At 38.2% G+C, this 23459-nt stretch overlaps 1 protein-coding gene across 2 annotated transcripts in view; it reads right to left on the reverse strand.

Annotated features, from left to right (window-relative positions):
- Positions 1 to 23459, reverse strand: part of GDA (guanine deaminase) — a 134156-nt gene that overhangs the window by 9893 nt on the left and 100804 nt on the right. For both annotated transcript variants that reach the window (XM_067744165.1, XM_067744166.1), the window contains exons 11-12: positions 5752 to 5898; positions 2531 to 2661 (exon numbers count right to left, since the gene is read on the reverse strand). In XM_067744165.1, coding sequence (XP_067600266.1) covers positions 2531 to 2661; positions 5752 to 5898 — 278 coding nt within the window. The remainder of the gene's footprint in view (positions 1 to 2530; positions 2662 to 5751; positions 5899 to 23459) is intronic.

Here is a 23459-nt window from a genome sequence, read left to right on the forward strand (position 1 = left end):
ATTAACAAATTGAAAGAGAAAAACCATATGATAATAGATGCAGAATAGGTTTTCAACAAAATTCAACACCCATTTGTGATAAAAACCCTCCAGAAAGTAGACATAGAGGGAACTTACCTCAACATAATAAAGGCCATATATGACAAACCCACAGCCAACATCATTCTCAATGGTGAAAAACTGAAACCATGTCCACTAAGATGAGGAACAAGACAAGGTTGCCCACTCTCACCACTCTTATTCAACATAGTTTTGGAAGTTTTAGCAACAGCAATCAGAAAAGAAAAAGAAATAAAAGGAATCCAAATCAGAACAGAAGAAGTAAAACTGTCACTGTTTGCAGATGACGTGATACTATCATAGAGAATCCTAAAGATGCCACCAGATAACTCCTAGAGCTAATCAATGAATTAGGATACAAAATTAATGCACAGAAATCTCTTGCATTCCTATACACTAATGATGAAAAATCTGAAAGTGAAATTAAGGAAACACTCCCGTTTACCATTGCAACAAAAAGAATAAAATATCTACGAATAAATCTACCTAAGGAGACAAAAGACCTGTATGCAGATAACCATAACACACTGATGAAAGAAATTAAAGATGATACAAACAGATGGAGAGATATACCATGTTCCTGGATTGGAAGAATCAGCATTGTGAAAATGATTATACTACCCAAAGGCATCTACAGATTCAATGCAATCCCTATCAAACTACCAGTGGCATTTTTCACAGCACTAGAACAAAAAATTTCACAATTTGTATGGAAACACAAGAGACCCCGATAGCCAACGCAATCTTGAGAAAGAAAAACGGAGCTGGAGGAATCAGGCTCCCTGACTTCAGACTATATTACAAAGCTACAGTAATCAAGATAGTATGGTAGTGGCACAAAAACAGAAATACAGATTAATGGAACAGAACAGAAATCCCAGAGATAAATCAACATGCATATGGTCACCTTATCTCTGATAAAGGAGAATATACAGTGGAGTAAAGACAGCCTCTTCAATAAGTGGTGCTGGGAAAACTGGACAGCTACATGTAAAAGAATGAAATTAGATCACTCCCTAACACCATACACAAAAATAAACTCAAAATGGATTAAAGACCTAAATATAAGGCCAGGCACTATAAATCTCTTAGAGGAAAACATAGGCAGAATACTCTATGACAAATCACAGCAAGATCCATTTTGACCCACCTCCTAGAGAAATGGAGATTAAAAATAATAAACAAATGGGACCTAATGAAACTTAAAAGCTTTTGCACAGCAAAGGAAACCATAACCAAGACGTAAAGACAGCCCTCACAGTGGGAGATATTTGCAAACAAAGCAACTGACAAAGGATTAATCTCCACAATATACAAGCAGCTCATGCAGTTCAATATCAGAAAAAACAACCCAATCCAAAAATGGGCAGAAGACCTAAATAGACATTTTTCCAAAGAAGATATACAGATTGCCAAGAAACATTTGAAAGGATACTCCACATCATTAATCATTAGAGAAATGCAAATCAAAACTACAATGTGGTATCACCTCACACCCGCTAGAATGGGCATCATCAAAAAATCTAGAAACAATAAATGGTGGAGAGGGTGTGGAGAATGGGAACCCTCTTGCACTGCTGATGGGAATGTAAATTGATACAGCCACTATGGAGAACAGTGTGGAGGTTCCTTAAAAAACTAAAAATAGAACTACCATAAAACCCAGCAATCCCACTACTGGGCATATACCCTGAGAAAACCATAATTCAAAAAGAGTCATGTACCACAATGTTCACTGCAGCACTATTTAAAACAGCCAGGACAGGGTAGCAACCTACTTGTCCATCGACAGATGAATGGATAAAGAAGATGTGGCACATATATACAATGGAATATTATCAGCCATAAAAAGAAACGAAATTGAGTTATTAGTAGTGAGGTGGATGGACCTAGACTCTGCCATACAGAGTGAAGTAAGTCAGAAAGAGAAAAACAAATACCATATGCTAACACATATATATGGAATCTAAAAAAAAAAAATAGTTCTGAAGAACCTAGGGGCAGGACAGAAACAGAGACGCAGATGTAGAGAATGGACTTGAGGACACGGGGAGGGGGAGGGGTAAGATGAGACGAAGTGAGAGAGTGGCAGTGACTTGTGTACACTACCAGGCGTGGGATAGATAGGTAGTGGGAAGCAGCCACCTAGCACAGGGAGATCAGCTTGTGCTTTGTGACCACCTAGAGGGGTGGGATAGGGAGGGTGGGAGGGAGACGCAAGAGGGAGGGGATATGGGGATATATGTATACGTATAGCTGATCCACTTTGTTATACAGCAGCGGCGAACACATCAGTGTAAAGCAATGATACTCGAATTAATATGTTAAAAAAAAAAGGATCTAGCTTCCCTTATAAGATTCTCCTGCATTCCAATAAATGTTTCAGTGTCTATTTTTTTTCTATAGGGAAGCTGTTGTGACTGACTAGTTCATGAAATCAATGCTTTTTGATCAACTTCCTTTTACGTACCTCAGAAATATCACCAACAAAATCCCCATAAAACAGGTCAATGGGAGAGTCAGATGCTTTGGGGTTGATCAGGAGGGCATCAAATTCCTTGCCCACTTCAAAGTTTCCAATCTGTCTATCCAGCCCCAGGGCTACAGGATGGAATAAATTAATAAACAGTTAGTATTTTTAGCCATTGGACCATGCAAATATCCCAATTTGCAAGGACAGAATCTGCCAGTGTGTCACTAGAAAAAAATTAGTATCTTAATAGTGAAGCATTCCAATAGGTCGCAAGACTTCGACTTACAGAAGGCAGAGTAAGCACAGGGAAAGCAAAATCTGAGAATAAAAAGAGTTCTCTTCAACACCATGATCGTAATTCTGATGTTGTCTCTCTGTTTCAGCTCTATCAGTTCCCTTCACAGTCCAACTGGTCTGTGGTTTCCATTCACCTCTCTAAGAAACATGATGATGGACATAATATCTTTCTCTTTCTCTCCTATTCTCCTTCCAACATTCCAGCTCCTTTCCTTGCCCTTTTTGTTTTTTTTTTTTGTTGTTGTTGTTCTGTGAAATAGCTGACAAGGTCTATTTTTGTGGCAGTGAAATGAACTTCAAGTAAGTAAAAAATAATTATCTTTTTGCATATTTTTCAATGCAGGCATATCCATCCTAAGTTCCTTAGTTTAAATCCTTTGAATAGAAAAAATTCACTTCTGAAAGTAAATAGATTTTCATAACTCAAGAGTCCCAGTGCTTTTGAAAGCAGACTAATTTCTCTGTAACCTTAAAGATTTTCTCGTTGCCAGAGAAGAATGATTCTCTAAAATAGGGCATAGGTCAACAATGTCTATTGACTTGATCCATCTCCCAGCTAGAATTCTTACTCCGTGAATAGTGGATGTCGAGGAAGAACATCTCTCATTTTTATGGTTTAGTTTCAGAAGATGAGGGTAGTTGGTTTTCCTGGTCAATGAAGGTATTGAATTTAAAGCTCCTTAAAGCCAGAATCTGGATAGAGTAGCATGCATGAAAGAAAGGTCAGCTGGAGTGCAGCATTACTTACTTGAATTTTTACATGTATTTGCTGTATTCTGGCACTGTCAGAATACAGTCCTGTGTGAAAATATTAGACACCATATTCCTGTTAGACAATACCCACTACGTTATATTTCTAGGTATAGATATCCAGAAGTCTTTTGGCAATGCTCTAAGCACAGATTTAGAAATCTTGCTTGTTCTTAAATGGTTATTTAAAGGGCAACTCTTTTATTCTCAGAAAAGAAAAAGATTTTTTTAAAGAGTTCTTAAAGAGGTGCAAACATAATTAGAAATGTTAAAAGTGGTCAGGTGACTTCCACTGATGGTGGGGGGAAGAACTGAATGTAATAGAAAATCACTGGAAATTTTCTCCTCCTCCATCGATTACACTCTACTTCGTTTTTCCCTTGACAAACAGCATGACAAACGTGAGTTTTTGATGACTGTATTCAACATAAAACTGTGTGTTTAATAGGCCAGATAACCAGGTTCATTTGCCAGGAATTGATGGTATTTTATATATATAAATTAACTGGACTGTTTGTTAGAACCTGGGGAGTTCAGGTATGAACTAACCAAAAAAAACCACAACTACTGTCAGTGAATTGTAAATTGATCTAAATTCACATTATTTCAGAGAGGCCTAGCTGGGCTGGTAAGCAACTCAAATGCATTTTAGGAAATGCAGTTTTACTGTCTTTGGAGCAAATGTTGGCTCTGTGAAGGTGATTTATGCACATCTTGATCTTGAGAGTGAATGTAAAGCGGGGAAGATGGCAACTTTAAACAGGGATGCATTCATCTCATTCACTCAGACTTGTAGAGACACAAGCTGAGAAGAAATTTCATAACAGCGGCCCAGAAAATAGATTTGAAAGCTATACGGTAAGGTAGAAATGATTTGGTAAGCACCCCATGCCGGCCTGGTCGCATACAGGATCCTGATGAAACAACTCACAGAGAGCCTAGAATAAAAAAAGCACTATTTAAATACAAGTAATTTACACCATGAAAATCAGATGGTAGGACAACTCAGATGTGAAAACGGGGGTGGGGTAGGGAGTGTCACACTTGTTTAAAGAACAGAACTTTTAAAACTTGGAACTTTAGAAAATGAAATCATAAGACTGGGGGAAATGCAAAGCGCATGACCTTTGCTTTCCTTCTTGAAATGTTCTTTATGGCATTCATCATAGCCCAGAACATTCAGAGAAGAGCCAGGAAGTTTCTCTTCCCAGGATACCCTGGCCTCCATCATACTTCATTTATAAGATCTAGGGTATATATCGTAAATATAAAAATATTAAAATATATTAAAAATATACGCCTGTCTTAAGATCTATGTTTTTCTCACTAACTACCTAAGGTTTCATGATATGTTTACTATCATCCATCCAGATTATACTATAATACTTAAAGTGACAGAGAGCAATACAGTTACCACTTTCTATTTTTTCAGTAAAAATACAGTTACATGTGAGAACTGGGAAAAGGTGATGAACAATATTTGCATATCAGTCAACTATACTTCTCCATCTTTCTCCTTTGAAAGAGGCTTGGGTAATTAGTGTACTTAAGTATATAAACAAAATACATAGTCTAAGCCAGGATTTATACAGGAAGATATTGCAGTGGAAGGCGGTGGGTAACACCCTGCACTCTCGCATCAGATTTTCTGGATTCAAATCATGGCACACTGTAGCTTGACAGGTGTGTAAGCCTCACTCAGGTACCTTGTTGGTAAAATGGAATTAATAGTGGTTCTGAGGATTAAATAACAGCATCCATAAAGCATGTTGCATAGTGCCTATCACATGGTAAGGGCCCAATAAGTCTTGGCCATTATTGTTATTATTACTACTTAAGCCAATAGAGAGCATGTTACTTGACTCAGTGGAAAAAAACTGATTAAAGAACTCGTATGCATGTGACCAATGCAAGTATCCATTAAAACAATTAATATGATAATTGCATACTGAACATCTCTTCTGCCAAAAACAGGGAACTTGCTTAAAGAATGATGCCTCCACCACATGCTTGAACATGTACTTGCTAAGTTTTGGTTATATTATATGAGATGCAACAGTCATGAATATGGGGGTGCCTGCTGATGCCACTATCACGAGCCTTCACACTGCAGCAAAGGACACATTGGCATGGTGGTATGTACATCGTGTGAGAAATAAAATGCTCATTACCTTGGCTGCCTCCAAGAGTAGCTAGTCTGAAGACCTCTTTGAGGGTGAGGCTTTTCGCATTTATCTTATTAACTGAAAGCACGTTGGAAACCATCACTGCTCTTCTGATTGCATCAAGCATGGAAGATGAATAACCACCAGCCACATCTGTGGTAGATAAAATAAAGCCAAAACAGTAACTTTATGAGATAAATGGAATGTTAGGTATATAGGATTTTTCCTGTTTTTAATGACAGATATTCACTCTTTAATATACTTCAAAGAAAAGATCTTATCTATAAACACAGAATAGACACAGACTAACATTTAAAGGAGTTCAAAACCTGCAGTTAGTATCAAATGTATACTTGTATTAGTTTTCTAGGGCTGCTGCAACAAATTACCACAGATGTGGTAGTTTGAAACAGCAGAAATTCATTCTCACACAGTTTCGGAGGGCAGAAGTCTTAAAGTGTTGGCAGGGCCACCAACCCTACAAAGGCTCTAGGGAAGAATCTTTTCTAGTTTCGTCCATTTTCTGGCAACTCCTGGCGTTCCTCGGCTTGTGGCAGTATAACTGCAATGTCTGCCTCCATCTTCAAATGGCCTTCTTCCCTCTGTGTCTTTATGTACCTCTCATTGTCTCTCTTATAAGGACATTCGTTACTGGATTCACCTTAATTCAGAATGACTTCATCTTGAGATCCTTACCTTAATTACATGTGCAAAGACCTTTATTACAAATAAGGCTACACTTACATGTTCCTGGTAGACATCTCTTTTTTGGGGAGGTGGTAGGGCGAGCACAGTTCAACCCAGTACAATGCCCAAATGTTTAATAAAGCTAAGAGAAAAAACATCTCGGAATATTCCCTAAACTCAAATAAATAAAAATAATCTCACAGCTCTATGCTCTAAAAACTTGACCTATTTTAATTCTGATGAGAACTTTGAGAATTAAAAAGCTACTTTATATTTTTTTCAGGGAGAGCTTTTAGAATGACCTATATATTCTGGAAAATTGGTGTAATAAATGAGCAATGCTGATATAGACAGCTTTATATTTGTCCCTGGCATCATTAGATGAGGAATGAGATCTTTATAGTGATTTAAATAAGTCCCTAATCATAATTAAATTGAAATACTACCTTTGACAAGAATGAATATAGAAGTTATTTAATGAGTTTATATAAATGTCAAGTAAGTTTACATGTTTTATTAGAGGAAAAGTACATCTATAGCTTATAAAATACACTTTATATTTCAAGGGTTCCTTCTGTCATGTCTAGGAAGACATATATAATTGTTAGTGCCTATATATATTGCAAAGATAAAAAATAATAGCCTATTAAATAATAATCCTAGATTGCAGTTTAATTTTATGTTCAACTGCCTTACATGTCTTTAGATAAACTTACATGATTTTTTTTAAATCTTTTGTTTAGCCAGAATAGTATTGCCAGAAGATCATCCAGTTCCTTGACAACTTTTACTCATCGACTTAGTTAGTCCACTTTAATATACAGTAACCATCAATTAGCCTTTCATTTTATCATAGCATCAAACTAAGAAAACAAATACAATTTGGGAATAACGCACATTAAGCTTTGAAATATTTTGTCTACTGATTCTTTATTACCAGAACAAAGAAAGTGTTCAGTCTAAAAGAATAAAATGCTATCACTACATAATATGGAAATATGTAAAGATTGAATATATATTTCAAAATATGTGGGTGAAGAGTGGAAGGAAACAGAAAAACAAAAGCAATGCTCTTAGGATGGTGTGAAGATGGAAGATTTAAATACTTGCAGTTATAAAAACAGGTTTTATAAAATATGACAGAAAGTAGTCTTTTCCTCAGTATCTAACCAGAACTATCCATTTACAAAGAATAAGGATAGATTAGGAAATAATGCTATGTAATTTCCTGAGAAAATTTTGAGAGCCATCTTATGTTGCTGACTTATAAGATGACTTAATCATCCTTTATTCTTCTGGATGTTGTTAATGAAGTAGCTTCCAACATGGAACAATACTGGGCAGATGAAAGAATGAACCCTGGACCACACAAACGATGATATTTAGTCAGAACCATATGTGTAAGACTCAAGCTTTTCTTCGAAGAATTTCCAGCATGATACTAACTTCCCGATCCCTGCCCTGCCCAGTGAGCTAAGCCCGGGAGGCTTCTTCTTCCCTCCACAGCACATGTAATGTAGGTAGAATCCGCGCTTTATCTGTAACAAGAGGCAGAGTGATAGGCTGGAAAAAGAAACGGTGAACTTCCACATTTTACCGACCTGGTTTTAAACTGTGGATTTGGACTGGTTTTTGCTTTGTTGACCTTTGATTGTTACTCAGTACTTATGACCCTCAATTTTCTCAGAAAATAGAAATAACATCATTTATCTTAACAGTTGCTGAGAAAATCTAGTTAAATAATGTAAGTGCTGGGGAATGAGGACCAAAGGGTAGAGACTGCATGGGAGAATGGTGGAGGGAAGAAAATGGGTGCTTTTTCTCAGAAAATCTGTTCCCTAACCCCATGCCACCTCTACTATCATGAAAAAGAGTGGCACTATCACTTCTTTGCCAGAGTCAAGATAAGGATATTATTTATTACAAGAAGCTAAGAAAACTGTATAAGAGTAAAAACTTGAGCAAGAGGGCAATAGAAAAATAAAAGGAAGTAATTTTACATGTGTGTGTTCATCTTATGCGTTCATCCATTTACTGACAAATTCACTAAGCACCTTCTTTGTGCCTGATTTATTTAAGCACTCATAAATGAAAGTTACAGGTTCCACATGAGCTTACTATCTAGTGGAGGAGAAGGAAAAGAGACATAAACAAATATTAACTATAAACTGTGTTCAGTTAGTGATAAAGAAAATGGAGGTAGAACGCCCATTTATTTACTTATTGTCAAATAGGTAAATAAACAAATTTTATTAGCTAGAGTAATTTTTTTTCTTCAGCATCTTTATTGGAGTATAATTGCTATACAATGTTATATTCGTTTCTGCTGTACAACAAAGTAAATCAGCTATATGCACACACATATCCCCATATCCCCTCCCTCTTAAGCCTCCCTCCAACCCTCCTTATCCCACCCCTCTAGGTGGTCACAAAGCACCGAGCTGATCTCCCTGTGCTATGCAGTTGCTTCCCACTAGCTATCTATTTTACACTTGGTAGTGTATATATATCAATGCTACTCTCTCACTTTGTCCCAGCTTACCCTTCCCCCCTCACAGGTCCTCAAGTCCATTCTCTACATCTGCATCTTTATTCCTGTCCTGCCCCTACCCTAGGTTCTTCAGAACCATTTTTTTTTTTTAGATTCCATATATATGTGTTAGCATACGGTATTTGTTTTTCACTTTCTGACTTCACACTGTATGACAGACTCTAGGTCCATCCACCTCACTACAAATAACTCAATTTCGTTTCTTTTTATGGCTGAGTAATATTCCATTGTATATATGTGCCACATCTTCTTTATCCATTCATCTGTCAACAGACACTTAGGTTGCTTCCATGTCCTGGCTATTGTAAATAGTGCTGCAATGAACATTGTGGTACATGACTCTTTTTGAATTATGGTTTTCTCAGGGTATATGCCCAATAGTGGGATTGCTGGGTCATACGGTAGATCTATTTTTAATTTTTTAAGGACCCCCTCATACTGTTCTCCATAGTGGCTGTATCAATTTACATTCCCACCAAAAGTGCAAGAGGGTTCCCTTTTCTCCACACCCTCTCCAGCATTTACTGTTTGTAGATTTTTTGATGATGACCATTCTGACTGGTGTGAGGTGATACATCATTGTGGTTTTGATTTGCATTTCTTTAATGATTAGTGATGTTGACCATCCTTTCATGTGTTTGTTGGCAATCTGTATATCTTCTTTGGAGAAATGTCTATTTAGGTCTTGTGCCCGTTTTTGGATTGAGTTGTATGGGTTTTTTTTTTTTTTTTATATTGAGCTGCATGAGCGGCTTGTATATTTTGGAGATTAATCCCTTGTCAGTTGCTTTGTTTGCAAAAATTTTCTCCCATTCTCAGGGTTGCCTTTTCATCTTGTTTATGGTTTCATTTGCTGTACAAAAGCTTTTAAGTTTCATTAGGTCCCATTTGTTTGTTTTTGTTTTTATTTCCATTACTCTAGGAAGTAGGTCAAAAAGGATCTTGCTTTATGTCATAGCGTGTTCTGCCTGTGTTTTCCTCTAAGAGTTTTATACTTTCTGGCCTTACATTTAGGTCTTTCATCCATTTTGAGTTTATTTTTCTGTATAGTGTTAGGAAGTATTCTAATTTCCTTCTTTTACATGTAGCTGTCCACTATTCCCAGCACCACTTATTGAAGAGACCGTCATTTCTCCATTGTATATTCTTGCCTTCCATATCAAAGATAAGGTGACCACATGTGTGTGGATTTATCTTTCTATCGTGTTCCATTGATCTATATTTCTGTTTTTGTGCCAGTACCATACTGTCTTGATTACTGTAGCTTTCTACTATAGTCTGAAGACGGGGAGCCTGATTCCTCCAGCTCTGATTTGTTTCTCAAGATTGCTTTGGCTATTTGGGTATTTTGTGTTTCCATACAAATTGTGAAATTTTTTATTCTAGTTCTGTGAAAAATGCCGTTGGTAATTTGATAGGGATTGCACTGAATCTGTAGATTGCTTTGGGTAGTAGAGTCATTTTCACAATATTGATTCTTGCAATCCAAGAACTTGGTATATCTCTCCATCTGTTGGAATCATCTTTAATTTCTTTCATCAGTGTCTTATAGTTTTCTGTACACAGGTCTTTTGTCTGCCTAGGTAGGTTTATTCCAAGGTATTTTATTCTTTTTGTTGCAATAGTAAATGGGAGTGTATTCTTAATTTCCTTTTCAGAGTTTTCATCATTAGTGTATAGGAATGCAAGAGATTTCTGTGCATTAATTTTGTATCCTGCTACTTTACCAAATTCACTGATTAGCTCTAGTAGTTTTCTGGTAGCATCTTTAGGATTCTCTATGTATAGTATCATGTCATCTGCAAACAGTGACAGCTTTACACCTTCTTTTCTGATTTGGATTCCTTTTATTTCTTTTTCTTCTCTGATTGCTGTGTCTAAAACTTCCACAACTATGTTGAATAATAGTGGTGAGAGTGAGCAACCTTGTCTTGTTTCTGATCTTAGTGGAAATGGTTTCAGTTTTTCACCATTGAGGACGATGTTTGCTGTGGGTTTGTCATATATGGCCTTTATTATGTTGAGGAAAGTTCCCTATCTGTCTACTTTCTGGAGGGTTTTTATCATAAATGGGTGTTGAATTTTGTTGAAAGCTTTCTCTGCATCTATTGAGATGATCATATGTTTTTTCTCCTTAAATTTGTTAATATGGTGTATCACGTTGATTGATTTGCGTATATTGAAGAAACCTTGCAATTCTGGGATAAACCCCACTTGATCATGGTGTATGATCGTTTTAATGTGCTGCTGGATTCTGTTTGCTAGTATTTTGTTGAGGATTTTTGCATCTATGTTCATCAGTGATATTGGCCTGTAGTTTTCTTTCTTTGTGACATCTTTGTCTGGTATTGGTATCAGGGTGATGGTGGCCTTGTAGAATGAGTTTGGGAGTGTTCCTCCTTCTGGTATATTTTGGAAGAGTTTGAGAAGGATAGGTGTTGGCTCTTCTCTAAATGTTTGATAGAATCTGCCTGTGAAGCCATCTGGTCCTGGGCTTTTGTTTGTTGGAAGATTTTTAATCACAGTTTCAATTTTAGTGCTTGCGATTGGTCTGTTTATATTTTCTATTTCTTCCTGGTTCAGTCTCTGAAAGTTGTGCTTTTCTAAGAAATTATCCATTTCCTCCAGGTTGTCCATTTTATTGGCATATAGTTCCTTGTAGTAATCTCTCATGATCCGTTGTATTTCTGCAGTGTCAGGTGTTACTTCTGCTTTTTTATTTCTAGTTTGTTGATTTGAGTCTTCTCCCTTTTTTTCTTGGTGAGTATGACTAATGGCTTATCAATTTTGTTTATCTTCTCAAAGAACCAGCTTTTGGTTTTATTGATCTTCGCTATTGTTTCCTTCTTTTTCATTTGTTTCTGATATGATCTTTATGATTTTTTTCCTTCTGCTAACTTTGGGTTTTCTTTTGTTCTTCTCTAATTGCTTTAGGTGTAAGGTTAGGTTCTCTGAGATATTTCTTGTCTCTTAAGGTAGGGATATATTGCTAAAAACTTCCCTCTTAGAACTGCTTTTGCTGCATCCCACAGGTTTTGGGTCGTCGTGTTTTCACTGTCATTTGTTTCTAGGTTTTTTTTTTTTTCCTCTTTGGTTTATTCAGTGATCACTTGGTTATTTCCTAGTGTAATGTTTAGCCTCCAGTGTTTGTATTTTTTACAGATTTTTTCCTGTAATTGATATCTAGTCTCATAGCATTGTGGTCAGAAAAGATACTTGATACGATTTCAATTTTCTTAAATTTACCAAGGCTAGATTTGCGACCCAGGATATGATCTATCCTGGAGAATGTTCCATGAGTGCTTGAGAAGAAAGTGTATTCTGTTGGATGGAATTTCCTATAAATATCAATTAAGTCCATCTTATTTAATGTATCAATAAAAGCTTGTGTTTCCTTATTTATTTTCATCTTAGATGATCTGTTCATTGGTGAACGTGGGGTGTTAAAGTCCCCAACTATGTTTGTGTTACTGTTGATTTCCCCTTTTATGGCTGTTAGCATTTGCCTTAAGTATTGAGGTGCTCCTATGTTGGGTGCATAAATATTTACAATTGTTATATCTTCTTGGATTGATCTTTTGATCATTATATAGTGTTTTTCTTTTTCTCTTTTAATAGTCTTTATTTTGAAGTCTTTTTTGTCTGATAAGAGAATTGCTACTTCAGTTTTCTTTTGATTTCCATTTGCATGGAATATCTTTTTCCATCCCCTCATTTGCAGTGCGTATGTGTCCCTAGGTCTGAAGTGGGTCTCTTTTAGACAGCATATATATGGGTCTTGTTTTGGTATCCATTCAGCCAGTCTGTGTCTTTTGGTTGGAGCATTTAATCCATTTACGTTTATGGTAATTATCAATATGTATGTTCCTATTACCACTTTCTTAATTGTTTTTGTTTTTTGTTTGTTTTGTTTTGTTGCGGTATGCGGGCCTCTCACTGTTGTGGCCTCTCCCGTTGCGGATCACAGGCTCCAATGCGCAGGCTCAGTGGCCATGGCTCACAGGCCCAGCTGCTCCACAGCATGTGGGATCTTCCCGGACCGGGGCACAAACCCGTGTCCCCTGCATTGGCAGGCAGACTCTCAGCCACTGCGCCACCAGGGAAGCCCTTGGGTTTGTTTTTGTGGGTCTTTTCCTTCTCTTGTGTTTCCTGCCTAGAAAGGTTCCTTTAGCATTTGTTGTAAAACTGGTTTAGTGGTGCTGAATTCTCTTAGCTTTTGCTTGTCTGTAAAGCTTTTAATTTCTCCATCAAATCTGAATGAGATCCTTTCTGGGAATATTGGTTGTAGGTTTTCCCCTTTCATCACTCTAAATATGTCCTACCACTCCCTTCTGGCTTGCAGAGTTTCTGCGGAAAAATCAGCTGTTAGGCTTATGGGATTCCCTTGTATATTATTTTTTGCTTTTCCCTTGCTGCTTTTAATATTTTTTCTTTGTATTTAATTTTTGATAGTTTGATTAATATGTGTCTTGGCATGTTTCTCCTTGTATTTATATTGTATGGGACTCTCTGCACTTCCTGGAGTTGACTATTTCTTTTCCCATATTAGGGAAGTTTTCAACTATAATCTTTTCATATATTTTCTCAGTCCCTTTCTTTTTCTCCTCTTTTTCTGGGACCCGTAGAATTCAAATGTTGGTGCATTTAGTGTTGTCCCAGATGTCTCTGAGACTGTCCACAATTCTTTTCATTCTTTTTTCTTTATTCTGCCCTGTGGTAGTTATTTCCACTCTTTTTACCTTCCAGGTCACTTATCCGTTTCTCTTCCTCAGTTATTCTGCTATTGATTCCTTCTAGAGAATTTTTAATTTCATTTATTGTGTTGTTCATCACAACACAATGTTTGTTTGTTCTTTAGTTCGTCTAGGTTCTTAAACGTTTCTTGTATTTTCTCCATTCTGTTTGCAAGATTTTGGATCATCTTTACTACCATTACTCTGAATTCTTTTTCAGGTAGACTGCCTGTTTCCTCTTCATTTGTTTGGTCTTGGTGGGTTTCTGCTTTGCTTCTTCATCTTCTGCGTATTCCTCTGTCTTCTCATTTTGCTTAACTGTGTTTGGGGTCTCATTTTTGCTGGCTGCAGGTTAGCAGTTCCTGGTTTTTTGGTGTCTGCCCACACTTGGTAAGGTTGGTTCTGTTGGTTGTGTATGCTTCCTGGTGGAGGGGACTGGTGCCTGTGTTCCAGTCGATGAGGCTCCCTCTTGTCCTTCTAGTGGGCAGGACTGTGTCCGGTCGTGTGTTTTGGGGTGTCTGTGACCTTATTATGATCTTAGGCAATCTCTATGCTAATGGGTGGCATTGTGTTCTTACTAGTTGGTTTGCATAGAGTGTCCAGCACTGGAGCTTGCTAGTTGTTGAGTGGAGCTGGGTCTTAACATTGAGACAGAGCTCTGGGAGAGCTCTCATCAATTGATATTACATGGAGCTGTGAGGCCTCTGGTGGTCCAGTGTGCTGAACTCAGCTCTCCCACCTCAGAGGCCCAGGCCTGATACCTGGCTGGAGCACCATGACCCTGTTAGGCACACGGCTCAGAAGAAAAGTGAGGGGAGGGAGGGAGGGAGAGGGAGGGGGGGGGGGAGAGACAGAGAGGGAGGGAGGGAGGGGGGAGAGAGAGAGAGAGAGAGAGAAGAAGAGGAGAAGAAAAGAAAGTTATTAAAATAAAAATATATTAAAATTTAAAAAGTTTTAACGTAATAAAAAAGAGCAACCAAACCAATAAACAAATCCACCAGTGATAACAAGCACTAAAAATTATACTAAGATAAACATAAAAATCAGAAATTAGTCTGACTCATACAGCAAACCCCAAGTCTCCAGTTGCTCCCAAAGTCCACTGCCTCAGTTTTGGGATGATTTGCTGTCTATTCTGGCATTGCTCAGGTGCAGGGTACATCAAGTTGATGGTGGAGATTTAATCTGCTGCTCCTGAGGCTTCTGGGAGAAATCGCCCTTTCTCTTGTTTGTTTGCACAGCTCCTGAGGTTCAGGTTTGGATTTGGCCCCACGTCTGCATGTACGTCACCCTCTGGCATCTGTTCTTCACCCAGACAGGAGGGGGTTAAAGGAGCGGCTCATTGGGGGGCTCTGGCTCACTCAGGCCGGGGGGAGGGAGGGGTATGGAATGTGGGGCGAGCCTGTGGTGGCAGAAGCCAGCATGACGTTGCAACAGCCTGAGGCGCGCTATGCGTTCTCCCGGGGAAGTTGTCCCTGGATCACAGGAACCTGGCAGTGGCAGGCTGCACCGCCTCCCAGGAGGGGAGGTGTGGACAGTGACCTGTGCTTGCACACAGGCTTCCTGGTGTCTGCAGCAGCAGCCTTAGCATTTCATGTCCATCACTGGTGTCCATGCTGATAGCCGCAGCTTGCACCTATCTCTGGAGCTCATTTAGGGGGTGCTCTGCCTTCTGTGGGCAGACAGGGAAGGAATCCCCTCTCCTCACACACCCCAAAACAATCGTCTCTTGCCTCTTAGGCAGGTTCAGACATTTTCCCCGACGCCCTCCCGGCTTGCTGTGTCACACTAGCACTCTCAGGCTGTGTTCACACAGCCAACCCCAGTCCTCTCCCTGGGGTCTGACCTCCAAAGCCCAAGCCCCACCAGCCCCGGCGGGTGAGCAGACACTGGTGAGTGCCGGTCGGCATGGATCCTCTGTGCGGGAATCTCTCCGCTTTGCCCTCTGCACCCCTGTTGCTGCGCTCTCCTCCGTGGCTCCAAAGCTTCCCCCTGCCCACCCCCCCCCCCATCTCCTCCAGTGAAGGGGCTTCCTAGTGTGTGGAAGCTCTTCCTCCTTCACAGCTCCCTCCCAGAGGTGCAGGTCCTGTCCCTATTCTTTTGTCTCTGGTTTTTCTTTTTTTTCTTTTGCCCTACCCAGGTACGTGGGGAGTTTCTTGCCTTTTGAGAAGTCTGGGGTCTTCTGCCAGCATTTAGTAGGTGCTCTGTAGGAGTTGTTCCACATGTAGGTGTATTTTTGATGTATTTGTGGGGAGGAAAGTGATCTCCACGTCTTACTCCTCCACCATCTTGAAGGTCCTCCAGAAAGCCCATTTAGACAGGATGGTCAGAGAAAACCTTGTTAAGTCAATGACATTTAAACCTGGACAAAAACGAGAACTCAGCCATGTTTAGAGAGACGTAAAGGGTATTCCAGGCTGAGGAACAGAAGGCACAAAGGTCTTTTGACAGAAGGGAGTGTGATTCATAGAGGGGATTAAAAGATAGCACTGTAGGGAGGAGAGAGTAGTGCGAGGTGAGGCTGGGAGATGGAGAGGTGTCACAGCATGCAGAACTTTGTGGCCTTGTAAAGAGGTTTGCATATTCAAAATCCCACTGAAGGTGATAATCAGGAAGGAGTGAAATGGTCGTATTTTCATTGCGATACTTTTTTTTTTTTTTTGCTGTACGCGGGCCTCTCACTGTTGCGGCCTCTCCTGTTGTGGAGCACAGGCTCCGGACGTACAGGCTCAGCGGCCATGGCTCACGGGCCCAGCCGCTCCGCGGCATGTGGGATCCTCCCAGACCGGGGCACGAACCCATGTCCCCTGCATGGGCAGGCAGACTCTCAACCACTGCGCCACCAGGGAAGCCCTCATTGCGATACTTCTGAAGAGAGGAGACTGGATTAGAAGGCCCCAGGATGAATATGAGACTGATTAGGAAGCTAATGCAGGAGTTCAGGAGGTAATGGCAGCTTGCATCAGGTGGTGGTAGCTGATGAGGGAAAAGAGGATGGATTCAGGAGATATTAAGAAGTCATGAGGCTGGATATTGTACTGGCTTAAACATGGGGAAGAGGTGAGGGAGAAGGTCCCCAGAACAATGCCCAAGGTTTTACTTTGAGAAATTGAATTCTCTGAGAAGGAGAGGCATTTAAGAGAACCAGGCTTAAATGTGTTTGAGGGTGTAATGAAGTTTGGGGATTCTATGAGGAGGGGTCAAAGATAAAGGAGAAAGTAAGCAATTGAAAATACAGGTTTGGAATTCAAAGAGGAGTCTGGGCTGGATATAAAAATCTGAGTCATCTGCATATATGTAATCATGTAAAGCCATGATTGCAGATGATAACTCCTAAGAAGAAAGTGAAAAGAGGAGAGAGCCTAGGACTGAGCCTTGAGGAAAGCTTTTGAATAGCCAGGAAGAGAAGGGACCTTTAGCAAAGATGGAGAAGGGACCTTTAGCAAAGATGAAGAAGGGCAGGCAAGAGAGGAAGAAGAGAACCTAAAACAGTGTGGTTTCACTGAATCGAAGGTAAGATTGTTAGGACAAGGAGAAGTCCAGTGTGTTAAGGACAGACTGGTGTCCTTTGGAGTTGGCAGCAAAAGAGATCACAGTGGTAACAGCTCAGGGGAGAAAGGACAAGGTTCGTTACTATGGAGGGTGGTAAGAAGCCAGGCTGAAGTGGGTGGAGGAATGAAAGAGTGCCTAGGAAGTGGTAGCAGTGTGGGTACCCACTCATCGAAGAGGTTTTGCTGTGAAGGGGAACAGAGAGGTGGGGCAGGAGCCAGAAAAGGATGTCTAATTAAGAGAGAGGTTTTCTTCATGTCTTTGCTTAAAAGATCAGGAGATACTAGAGAATGTTTGTATCCTGAAGGAATGATCCAGTAGGGAGGAGATAACAATGATGCAGGAGAGTTAGTGACCAGTGGAATTAATTTATTGAGATCATGGGAGAGGAGAAAGTACAGAACACACCTCAGAGTATTTTAGTTTTTGCCTTAGATTTGAAGAGAATTTTTTTTCAGCTATAGCAAGGAAAAGAAGAGAAAATGGAAGCAGATGGAGGAAGGTATGTAAATTTGGTGGTGGGGAACATGTAGGTAGGGCTTCTGATTGTTTCTGTTTTCTCAAAGACTTATGAGATAAGGCCATTAGCTGGAAGTGAGGAGGGTATGATTTGGGATTAAGAGTTCAGGAAGAAATGAGATAAGTCTGTCTTGGAATATGGGGACATATTAGAGGAACATAATTGTCTATTTGGGTAGGGCCAAGGGCCACTTAGGATTTGAGAGCAACATTTAAAATGAAACCACTAGAAAATTTTTTTCCAGCAACATCCAGCTACTCAGCTGTAAACACTGAGAAGGGGAATAGTTGAGACAACTAAGGGGGTTGGGCTTTTCGAAAGTGAATACAAAGAAAACAAGAGGGACATGAGAAATGAGGAAGTTCCAAGGGAATGATTATAGCGAGTACTCTGGCATCTAAGATACTTAAATCAGGAAGGGAATAATGGATTGTGAAAAAGCATGCAAACATTGGATTGGAATCTGCAAGTTCATCAAAGAATGCTGCTTTGGGATTAAGTGAAGTAAGTTAGAAGGATAGGAATTTGTCCCTAGAAAGTGGAACCCTGGCTCCATATATGTTGTTTTGATGAATTTGTAGGTCTTGTTGATATAAAGTTGTTCCATTTTTTTTTTCAGGTTACTGTTTTTTTGGTAATTTGTTATGTCCTTTTTTTCCTGAGACAAAGAATTTTATACACTTATAATTTTGCTCCCACTTGCCAAATATATCTTCATCCTCTCAACCTTACACATAAACCACAACTTCTCAGTTTCTGTTAAGAAAATCAGAAAGTAGAATAATTTTTAGTACTTGGAAAGTTCTTCTTGCAGCCTGTATATTATTTTAAAATTTTATGATAAAATATTGAAGATGTTCAAATGAGGTAGGGAAAATACCAAAACAGAAGGACCTGACATGCAGTTTCAAAAATAGCATCATACATACACACTACTATATATAAAATAGATAACTAATAAGGACCTACTGTATAGCAAAGGGAACTCTACTCAATGCTCTAATAGCCTATATGGGAAAAGAATCTGAAAAAGTGGATATATGTATATGTATAACTGATTCACTTTGCTGTACACCTGAAACAAGCACAACATTGTAAATCAACTATACTCCAATAAAAATTTTTTTAAAAAAGCATCACATATTCCGGTCCCAGGAACCTCTGCCCAAACAGAGGGAAACACCTTCTTGATTTATGTTGCCATTTTGATTTATTTAAATGTTTTGTTGTTGTTGTTAAGACTTTGTTTTTAGAGCAGTTTAAGACTCATAATAGTCTGATAGTTTTTTAAAAACGATATTACTTTTAACATTGTGTGTATTCTCTCTTGAAATACATTGAGTTTTACTATCACTTTTTAAACTCCTTTACAGTTTTTTCTTGTTCCTGTTTTAAATGATTTTAGCCTTCCCTGACATCCTGTTGTACCATTACTCCTCTATACCATGACCCTTCATTTTGCCTCATCACTCATTGAATGATAAAGATTTTCAACTAATTTCTTCAAAGGGTTCATGGGGAGAATATTTTCCAAACCTTTGTACATCTGAGAATTTTGTTGCCTTCAAACATGAGGGAGAATGTGGTCCAGTATAATATTCTTGAATAACAACTACTTTGTCTCCAAACTCCTGTTCTTGATATTTTGTGGGCCAACAAAAACAACTGCAACCAAATTGGTTTTTGTTTTATTGATAACTGACTTTTCCCCCGCCTCAATGTTTTAGAACTTTTTTTCTTTTTCTTTATAATTCAAATATTTTGCCATAATGAGTTCAATTATGGTTTAGCCTAGAACAGGGTAAGTTCCTGCAATATGACTCTTGGTTCTTTCTTAACCTCAGAAAAGATTTATCCTTCAGAGCTCTTATTATTGCTTCTGTTCCATTAGTTCTGGAACCTTGGTCAGGAAAATCCCATGTGCTGGTGCTGTGCTCTCTGCCCTCCATGTGGATCATGCTCAAACACCCCCTTTGATCTTTGGTCAACTTTGTTTTCCATACCACTGATTTAATTTTCTGCAACAATAATTCTACATCTCATAGCTTTCTATATGGCTTGTTTCTTGCTTTTTAACTGAAGGATAATTAAGATATCATAAAATGCACAGAACTTGTGTTCAATTTGATGCATGTTAACAATTGTATATAGGCATTTAACTACCTTTCAAGAAAACAAGATATTAAACATTTCCATCACTCCAGCAAGGTCCCTTATGGCCCTTTCCAGTCAATTCCCCTCCCCACACCCACCCCCAAGCCTTGGCAACCACTTTCTGATTTCTGTCATTGTAGGTTAGCTCTGTTGATCCCTGGATTTCATACGAAGGGAACAAACCATACAGTTGTGTGCTCTTTTGTGCCTGGCTTTTTTTCACTTAACAAAATTAATTTTAAATTAATTACTTTAAAAAAGTATTTTATTGAAGTATAGTTGATTTACAATGTGTTAATTTCTGCTATACAGCAAAGTAATTCAGTTTACATATATATATATTATTTTTCATATTCTTTTCTATTATGGTTTATCACAGAATATTGAATAGAGTTCCCTGTGCTATACACTACAACCTTGTTGTTTATCCATTCTAAATGTAATAGTTTGCATCTACTAACCCCAAACTCCCAGTCCATCCCTCTCCCTCCCACCCTCCTCAGCAACCACAGGTCTGTTCTCTATGTCTGTGAGTCTGTTTCTGTTTTGTAGATAGGTTCATTTGTATCATATTTTAGATTCCACACATAAATGATATCATATAGTATTTGTCTTTCTCCTTCTGACTTACTTCACTTGGTATGATAATCTCTAGATAATACCAAATGGCATTATTTCAGTCTTTTTTATGGCTGAATTGTATTCCATTGTATATATGTACCACATCTTCTTTATCCATTCATCTGTCGATAGATTTTTAGATTGCTTACATGTCTTGGCTATTGTGAATAGTGCTGCTATGAACATAGGGGTGCATGTATCTTTTCGAATTATAGTTTTACCTGGATATATGCCCAGGAGTGGGACTGCTGGATCATATGGCAACTCTATTTTTAGTTTTTTGAGAAACCTCCATACTGTTCTCCATAGTGGCTGCACTTTACATCCCTACCAATAGTGAAGGAAGGTTGCCTTTTCTCCACACCCTCTCCAGCATTTGTTGTTTGTATATTTTCTGATGACGCCCATTCTAACTGGTGTGAGGTGCTACCTCATTGTAGTTTTGATTTGCATTTCTCTAATAATTAGTGATGTTGAGTATCTTTTCATGTGCCTGTTGGTCATCTTTATGTCTTCTTTGGAGAAATGTCTATTAAGGTCTTCTGCCCATATTTTGATTGGGCTGTTTGTTTTTGTGTGTGTGTTGTTGAGTTGTATGAGCTGTTTATATATTTTGGAAATTAAGCCCTTGTTGGTAGCATCATTTGCAAATGTTTTCTCCCAGTCCATATGTTGTCTTTTCATTGTGTTGATGGTTTCGATTGCTGTACAAAAGCTTGTAAGTTTGATTAGGTCCCATTTGTTTATTGTTACTTTTATTTTTATTTTATTCCTATTGCCTTGCTTTTATTTTTATTGGCCTTGTTTTTATTTCTATTAATATTTGCTTTCTATTTCTATTGACTGACCTAAGAAAACATTGGTGCAACTTATGTCAGAGAATGTTTTGCCTGTGTTCTCTTCTAGAAGTTTTATGGTGTCATGTTTCATATTTAAGTCTTTAAGCCATTTTGAGTTTATTTTTGTGTATGGTGTAAGGGTGTGTTCTAACTTCATTGGGTTACATGTGGCTGTCCAACTTTCCCAATACTACTTGGTGAAGTATATTCTTGCCCCCTCTGTCAAAGATTAATTGACTGCAGGTGTGTGGGTTTATTTCTGTGCTTTCTTTTCTGTTCCATTGATACATATGTCTGTTTTTGTGCCAATACCATGCTGTTTTGATTACTATAACTTTGTAGTATTGTCTGGAGTCTGGGAGGGTTATGCCTCCTCTTTTGTTCTTCTTCCTCAGGATTGTTTGGCAGTTCTGGGTCTTTTATGGTTCCATATAAATTTTAGGATTATTTGTTTTAGTTATGTGAAAAATGTCATGGGTAATTTGATAGGGATCACATTAAATCTGTAGATTGCTTTGGGTAGTATGGCCATTTTAACAATATTAATTCTTCCAATCCAAGAGCATGGGATATCTTTCCATTTCTTTGAATCATCTTCAATTTCCTTTATTAATGTTTTATCATTCTCAGCATGTAAGTCTTTCACCTTCTTGGTCAGGTTTATTCCTAAGTATTTTATTTTTTTGATGGAATTTTAAAAGGGATTGTTTTTTTTACATTCCCTTTCTCTTATTTTGAGTATGAACAAATGCAACTGATTTCTTTAAGTTGATCTTGTATCCTGCTACCTTGCTGAATTTATCAGTTCTATTAGTTTTTGTGTGGAATCTTTAGGGTTTTCTATATATAATATCTTGTCATCTGCATGTAATGACAATTTTACCTCTTCCCTTACAATTTTTATACCTTTTACTTCTTTTTCTTGTCTGATTGCTGTGGCTAGAACTTCGAATACTGTGTTGAATAGAAGTGGTGAGAGTGGGCATCCTGTCTGGTTCCAGATTTTAGTGGGAAAGCTTTCAGCATTTCACCATTGAGTATTATATTGGCTGTGGGTTTGTCATAAATAGCGTTTATTATGTTGAGATATGTTCCCTCTCTACCCGCTTTGGTAAGAGTTTTTATCATGAATGGATGTTGAATTTTATCAAATGCTTTTTCTGCATCTTTTGAGATCATCATGTGATTTTTGTCTTTACTTTTGTAGATGTGGTGTATCGCTTTGATTGATTTGCGTATGTTGAACCATCCTTGTGATCCTGGGATAAATACAACTTGATCGTAGTGTATGATCTCTTTTATGTGTTGTTAGATTTGGTTTGCTAATATTTTGCTGAAAATTTTTGTGTCTATATTCATCAAAGATATTGGCCTGTAATTTTCTATTTTGATGGTGTCTTTGTCTGGTTTTGCTCTCAGGTGGCTTCACAGAATGTCTTTGAGAGTGTTCCCTCCTCTTCAATCCTTTGGAAGAGTTTGAGAAGGATTGGTATAAGTTCTTTGTATGTTTGGTAGATTTCGCCTGTGAAGCCATCTGGTCCTGGACTTTTGTATTATAGGGAGTTTTTTAAAATTACAGATTCTATTTCACTTCTAGTGATCAGTCTGTTCAAATTATCTATTTCTTCTTTATTCAGTTTTGGTAGGCTCTATGTCTCTAGAAACAAGTCCATTCTTCCAGGTTGTTGAATTTGTTGGCATATAATTATTCATAGTATTCTCTTATGGTTTTTTGTATTTCTGTGGTATTGGATATTACTTCTCCTTTTTCATTTCTTATTTTGTTTATATGGGTTCCCTTTTCTTCCTGGTGAGCCTGGCCACAGGTTTGTCAATTTTATTCACCTTTTTGAAGAACCAGCTCTTGGTTTTATTGATTTTTTTTTCTAATTTTTAATCTCTGTTTTATTTATTTCCTCTCTGATCTTTATTATTTCCTTCCTTCTGTTGACTTTAGCTTTTGTTTTTTTTCTAGTTCTTTTAGGTGGTAGGTTAGGTTGTTTGAGATTTTTCTTGTTTTCTGAGGAAGGTCTGTATTGATATGAATTACCCTCTAATAA

This window comes from Pseudorca crassidens, chromosome 7 (genome assembly GCF_039906515.1).
Source record: "Pseudorca crassidens isolate mPseCra1 chromosome 7, mPseCra1.hap1, whole genome shotgun sequence".
Classification (NCBI taxonomy): domain Eukaryota; kingdom Metazoa; phylum Chordata; class Mammalia; order Artiodactyla; family Delphinidae; genus Pseudorca; species Pseudorca crassidens.